General features: G+C 40.4%; 1 protein-coding gene across 2 annotated transcripts in view; it reads right to left on the bottom strand.

The window, feature by feature from the left end:
* arhgap9 (Rho GTPase activating protein 9) overlaps window positions 1-7,500 on the bottom strand; it is a 57,506-nt gene that overhangs the window by 42,660 nt on the left and 7,346 nt on the right. For both annotated transcript variants that reach the window (XM_084128522.1, XM_084128521.1), the window contains exon 2: window positions 884-1,327. In XM_084128522.1, coding sequence (XP_083984648.1) covers window positions 884-1,253 — 370 coding nt within the window. In that variant the 5' untranslated portion in view covers window positions 1,254-1,327. The remainder of the gene's footprint in view (window positions 1-883; window positions 1,328-7,500) is intronic.

The raw sequence follows: 7,500 nt of genomic DNA on the forward strand, positions 1-7,500 counted from the left end.
TCTGAACTCTTCATATATACACACACATATATATATAAATATACACACACACATATATAAACAAACTTTTATTTGTGTTTATATAATATGTGTGTACATATATATAAATATGTATATATATATATATATATTTTTGTTTAAATGTTTAAACGTTTAAACATTTCATAACATTTATGTTAGATGCGTTTAATCGCAAATAATCAATTTGACAGCTCTAATTTAAATATATTTTATATTATATTTATACAGTAAATATCTGAACACTGATATTTACTTTTAAATCATTAAATATATTTCATATATATTTAAATTTTATATCAAATATATTTAATTTTCATCTCCATATTTCTCCATATACTCCATTTCCCTGGGAATCGAACCCATGACCTTGGCGTTGCATGCACCGACGCTCTACTGTTTGTTTGAGCTGCAGGAAGGCATCTACGTTTTAATTTCCATATTTATTTTGCCAAAGCATAGATGAACATTTTATATTTAGTTAGTTCATTAGAAATGAATACTGTAATTCAGCAGGAATGTATTAAATCGATAATGTTACAGAAGATCCTATTTCAAATAAATACTGTTCTGTAGAACTTTTTATTCATCAAAGAATCCTTAAAAATAAAATACATCACAGTTTCGACTAAAATATTTCGCAGCACAACTGATAATAATCATAAATGTTTCTTGAGCATCAAATCATCATATTAGAATGATTTCTGAAGGATCACGTGACACTGAAGACTGGAGTAATGATGCTGAAAATTCAGCTTTGATCACAGGAATAAATTACACTTTACTATATATACACATAGAGAACAGTTCAATTAAATTCAATAATATTTCACAATTTTTACTGTATTTTTGATCAAATAAATACCTGAGCAGTGCGTCTGCATGCAGGGCGTGAGGGACCCTCGTGGAATCATCTTGAGACTGTCTGATTGGCTGCTGGCCATCGAGGGGCGGAACGAGCTCACGGGAAGCTCAATGACGTACGTCGCCGGCACATACACGGGTTTGACCTTCACGCCCGCGCCGATCCTCCGGGCCTGCCACCAGTCCGCGTTCGTCTTCTTCAGGAGCAGGAATCGCTCGCCCTCGTGGATCGAGACCAGACGCCCGTCGGCGCCGCGGTACGAATAATCATACTGGGCTTCCAGAATCACAGTGTTGCCCAGTCTCGACCCGGGACCCGACCCGCTCGCAGACGCCATGATGGTTCCCCGGCGCCAGCTGCCCGACAGCATGATTCTCCTCAGGAGGACCGTTGCACACACACACCACTGGAGCGAGACGAGAGGACGGGGGCGAGTGACATGATCTGGAACACACAAACACCCAATATATAAACACTCACCTAAAGGATTATTAGGAACACCTGTTCAATTTCTCATTAATGCAATTATCTAATCAACCAATCACATGGCAGTTGCTTCAATGCATTTAAGGGTGTGGTCCTGGTCAAGACAATCTCCTGAACTCCAAACTGAATGTCAGAATGGGAAAGAAAGGTGATTTAAGCAATTTTGAGCATGGCATGGGTGTTGGTGCCAGACGGGCCGGTCTGAGTATTTCACAATCTGCTCAGTTACTGGGATTTTCACGCACAACCATTTCTAAGGTTTACAAAGAATGGTGTGAAAAGGGATAAACATCCACTATGCGGCAGTCCTGTGGGCGAAAATGCCTTGTTGATGCTAGAGGTCAGAGGAGAATGGGCCGACTGATTCAAGCTGATAGAAGAGCAACTTTGACTGAAATAACCACTCGTTACAACCGAGGTATGCAGCAAAGCATTTGTGAAGTCACAACACGCACAACCTTGAGGCGGATGGGCTACAACAGCAGAAGACCCCACCGGGTACCACTCATCTCCACTACAAATAGGAAAAAGTTCTGAAGGCGAAAGGGGGTCAAACACAGTATTAGTATGGTGTTCCTAATAATCCTTTAGGTGAGTGTATATATATTAGCAATAATAGCATGCTTATATAATGGAAATAATCACATAATACATTTATGATTATTTATTTGGCGGATGCTTTTATTAGGGGTACACCGATATGAAAATTTTGGCCGAAACTGATAACCGATAATTCTTTGTATTTGAAAGTCGATAACCGATATATTGCCAATAAATCTAAATCCAGATTTTTATGTAATTTCTGAGGGCCCATCCAGACGGAGACGCGTTTCGCTGTATACGTATAAATTTTTTATCGTATTAGCGTTTCGTCCACACGGATCCGGCGTTTTCGGAGACTGAAACCGCTATTTTTTGAAACCGGGTCCCAAGGTGGATAAATCTGAAAACGCCGCCCTTGCGTTTTCGTGTGTACGGCCAATCCGTACATTTTGTGAAACGATGATGTCATCACACCAAGTGTCAACTAGTCAGACACCGCTAAGTCACAGCAACAATTGCCGACTACATGCTTGTGTTCGTGCTGCAGAAGCTACTGAGCCTCTTTAATTTCTTTATTTATTATTTAGGCCTACTTGAATGTATTTTTATTTCTTTTTTTTTTTAATTTAGGCCTATTTATATTTTCTTTCTTATGCTATGATGCTTGTCTGTTGTCTGATTAAGACATTTTGTAGGGATGGGCGTTTCAAGAAAAAATAATATTCGACGATCGCTGGGAATTATTTGATTATTATTCAAAAAACGGTGCACCCAGCTGCCTCTCATGATCACCGGTAAAACGGCGTTCGCTCAAATTCCACTCTGACATTAAATTTCTCTGTACTGTAGGCCTACGTGTTGTAGCCATTAAAGAAAATGTATTTAGTTTCATATTTATGTGTGAATAATATTTTTTTTTTTTTATTTGATCTATGTTGATTATATGAAAAGTGAACAGCATGAGTAATCATAAGATGCGCAATATATCGGGAGACATAGGCTAATTTTGACCACATTAAGTTTTGTTTTGTATAAAACCTTTCTTTAAAGTGAATTTCGTTTTGTATAAATTGTATCTTAATTTTAATCAGTGTTTCATCAACCAATTGACTGGATTTAATAAATAAGAAGCAAATATAGCAGACAATTTAATCAGGACATGGAGGCACCGGCGCGATATAACTTGCATTGCTCGTGAACTGAGCTTGTCTCATAAATGAACCGAAACTCAGAAATGTATCTATAGAAAGCTTGAAATGTCTACTTTTAAACAAAACAATTCAAAACGAAAAGAAACAGACAACTCTCTTGTGTAATCCGTATGAAATGTGCATTTCTCTCTATAGGCACGTTCACAATACAGCGAAGATGACGTGTCAGCATCGTCAACATCTTTAGCCGAGACTGACACAGAAAAAACTAGTTTATTAATAAACAATTAAAATGTCTCCTTGCTATATTTGACACATTCATAATGATTACTTTTGCCGGTTCTTTGTGGCAAGCTTTACGCGTCCGCTAACTATCGAATATCGTGACTCATATTTTGCACCAGGCCATTTATGGTTTTTCATATTGTTCAACTAAGTTCTTGATAAAAAAAGAAAAGAAAAAAAGAAGCTACTGTGCCTAATATTATTGTTGTATACAGCGCGCAAGGTTTATGCGCATGCTTTAAGTCTTCTTCTCCATTTTTAGTGTATGTCTGTGGCAGAATTACAGCGCCACATACTGGTCTGGCATGTACACTACATCGTTTTGAGTCGGTTTCAGTGGTTTCGTGTGTACGCAGATATTTCTTGAGACGCCGCCGTGTTTGAACGGGAGAAAAAAAAAATCGGATAGGGAAAGCTCTGGCTTCGTGTGGATGTGGCCTGAGAGCCTGATTACAAAAACAAAAGTCTCAGCATTAAAATCCATGTCCCAAACACACAATTATAATGTTGTTATTATGATTTTATTCAAGCAATTTTAAACCATCATGTTGAACAGTGCACATCTGAAGTGTCTCAGCTGAAGGAGATAATCCATTATTTATCCGCTTTAATATATCGGACAAATCTTCTTATCAGGCCGATAACGACAACTTTAAAAATGAACATATATCGGCCGATACCGATATGGTGGCCGATATATTTTGTGCATTCCTATATTTAACACTTTTTAAATACTGTAATGTCTGCAATTTCACTCCCTTTTTGCATACAAAACTTCGACATCAATAAATAGAGTCTGAAAGAGTGCAAAAAATAAATACAGTAGACAGGATCTGAAATGCAGCTTCTACAGAAAGTATTTTTCACAACAGTAATCAGTAATCTGTAATCAGCAATAATGTATTATTATCTGTCAATGACAATGTATTATCATCTTCACTTCAGAACTTCTCAGCCTCAAACATGACATCACTTCCTTCAGTTCCCAGCACTGACTCTAAACTGTGATATTTGTGGCATGTGAACCGATCTCCAGTGAACTTCCCTTGTATAAGACACAGAGAGAGAGAGAGTGTGTGTGTGTGTGTGTGTGTGTGTGTGTGAGAGAGAGAGAAACAACACAGAAATGCTTTTAACACACGTTACCCTGGAGAACGATGATGAAAGCGTCGTCTGTCTCTGTGTCTCAGAGGAACTGCAGATGGTCATCAGGTTAATGCTCACCGCAGGACACTACACCAGAACGCTGAACCCAGCGCCCGCGTGTGTTAGAATGTGTGTTTGTGTGTGTGTGAGGGTGTGTATGTGTGTGCGTCAAGTAAAGTCACCTTTATTTATATAGCGCTTTTTACAATACAGATTGTTTCAAAGCAGATTTAAACGTGTGTGTGTAAGAGGGTGTGTGTGTGTGCAACAGTGTGTGTGTCAATGTGTGTGCGTGTGAGTGTGTGTGCATGTGTGTGAGAGTGTGTGTGCATGTGTGAGAGTGTGTGTGTGTGAGAGAGTGTGAGTGTGTGTGTGTGTGAGTGTGTATGCATGTGTGTGAGAGTGTGAGTGTGTGTTTGAGTGTGTGTGTGCATGTGTGTGAGAGTGTGTTTGTGAGTTTGTGTGTGTCAATGTGTGTGCGTGTGTGTGAGAGTGTGTGGTCCTGGTATTCCCTAACATTTTTTAATTTATGAGAATCTTAAAACATTTGTTTTATTTCCCGGTTTGAATCAGGTTTTCCGTGCATGTTCTGGTGAATCTCTCACACAAGCATTACATCGCCATGCGATTGCGAGACGTCATTGTCTCTGCAAGAAATAAGGAGATGAAAAATGCAACGTGCAGAAAACAGGAAACCACATGTGCTTTATCATCACCAAAGTCCAACAGACTCACAGAAGCTGAAAAATCACCAGAAAATACCCTGAAATCTCTTTTTCTTCAGCACTGGATGATTAAGAGCATAAACACACACCGCAAACACACACACAGGCCTTCAGACACTTCACAGTCTGACACTGAAGGGTTGTGCAAACACACACACACACACACACATTCACACACACAAACAGAAACGGACAAAAACAGACGTGCACACACACACACACACACACACACACACACACTCAAACGGACAAAAACAGACGTGCACACACACACACACACACACACTCAAACGGACAAAAACAGACGCACACACACGCACACACAGAGAAACGGACAAAAACAGACGCACGCACACACACACACACACACACACACACACACAGAGAAACGGACAAAAACAGACACACACACACACAAAAACACACAGACACGGACAAAAACAGACGCACACACACACTCACACACACAGAAACGAACAAAAACACACACACACACACACACAAACGGACAAAAACAGACGCACACACACACAGAAACGGACAAAAACAGACACACACACAGACGCACACACACACTCTCACACTCATACACACACAGACTCACTCACTCACTCACTCACTCACACACACACAGACACACACACAGACGCACACACACACAGATTCACTCACACACACACACACACACACACACACAAACACACACACCCACACACACACACACGCACACTCTCACACTCATACACACACACACACACACATTGTGGCAAAAACAAGTGATTTCCTCCAGAGAGGCTCAGATCTGCTGTAAGCTCCATCTGTGCGCGACTGAAGGTCACAGACTGACCTCAGATGAAGAGAGAGAGACTCATCTCAACACACACTCGTATGCAAATGTTAAATGATGTTTTATGAACAAAGTTCAGGAGAAACACGCTCAAATTATCTATCCAATCATCACGTGGCATCATCAGGCTTCTGGTCATACCTAGGATATCCAGATCCACCAAAGGAGGGAGAGCATTTTCACATTTAGCTCCAAAACTCTGGAATAGTCTTCCTGATACTGTTCGTTGCTCAGACTCGCTCTCCCAGTTTAAAACTAGATTAAAGACGCATCTCTTCAGCCAGGCATTCATATAATACTTTTAATCTTATAGTTAAATCCGACCTCTAGTTCATAAACGCCAGAGGAGAACTGGCCCCCGACTGAGCCTGGGTTCTCCCAAGGTTTTCCTCCATTAGGTCACCTGATGGAGTTTTTCGGTTCCTTGCCACTGTTGCCTTTGGCTTGCTCAGTGGGGATATTTGGGGATATTTAATTTAATTAATCAATCAACGATACTATTGATCAGCATTACCAAACGTGGACGTTTTCCACTAGAAACAAGCATTGATGTATTATTTTAATTTAATACTGTGAAGCTGCTTTGATACAATCTGTATTGTGAAAAGCGCTATATAAATAAACTTGACTTGACGTCACTCCAGCCAGCTGTCAGCCATCAGTAATCAACATGTCTACCCAATCGATCAGTGAGTGGAGGCATACACACACACACACACACACACACACATTCGACATTCCACTACTCGACTGTCTCTGATTATTTGTAAGTGTGAACTCGTGAAAATAAGATCAAACGAGCAAGTTGTATGTGTGGATGCATTATGCACACACACACCTCTCATCAACTTTGCTGAATTACTTACACTTACGGCACACAAATCACACATATTCAACAGAGCAGCGTGTGTGTGTGTGTGTGTGAATGAGTGAGTGAGTGTTTGAGTGTGAGTACGTGTGAGTGTGTGTGTGTGTATGTGTGTGTGTTGTCGATGTGGCATTGATCTCCACTTTTGCCCTGTTGCCGTGTTGCTCCTGATCTGTTACTAGTGTCTGATTCCACCAATAGAATTCCGGCTGCATTCGTTCGGTGGCTCTGATTGGTCAGTCGTGGGAGATGATGTTGCTTGATCTGATGCAAAGATTGGGACATTTGGTACACTCACTTTCACCGGCTTCATAATTAGAGGGTTTTCTTTGGTGCTTGTCTTCGATGAAGTGATCTCAAATCAGGCAGACATTTACACACACACACACACACACACACGCATACACACACACACACGCGCATAATTACAAACAGAAGGGAATATTGTGTCGGCCGCTCGCTGTACAGTGACTCATTATCATCCATCCATTGACTAGTGAACCGATTGATTAACCTCATTTACAGGCACAAAGTGTACGACTGCATTGTGTGTGTGTGTGTGTGTG

Source organism: Abramis brama (genome assembly GCF_963993115.1).
Source record: "Abramis brama genome assembly, chromosome: 11".
NCBI classification, from domain to species: Eukaryota; Metazoa; Chordata; class Actinopteri; order Cypriniformes; family Leuciscidae; genus Abramis; species Abramis brama.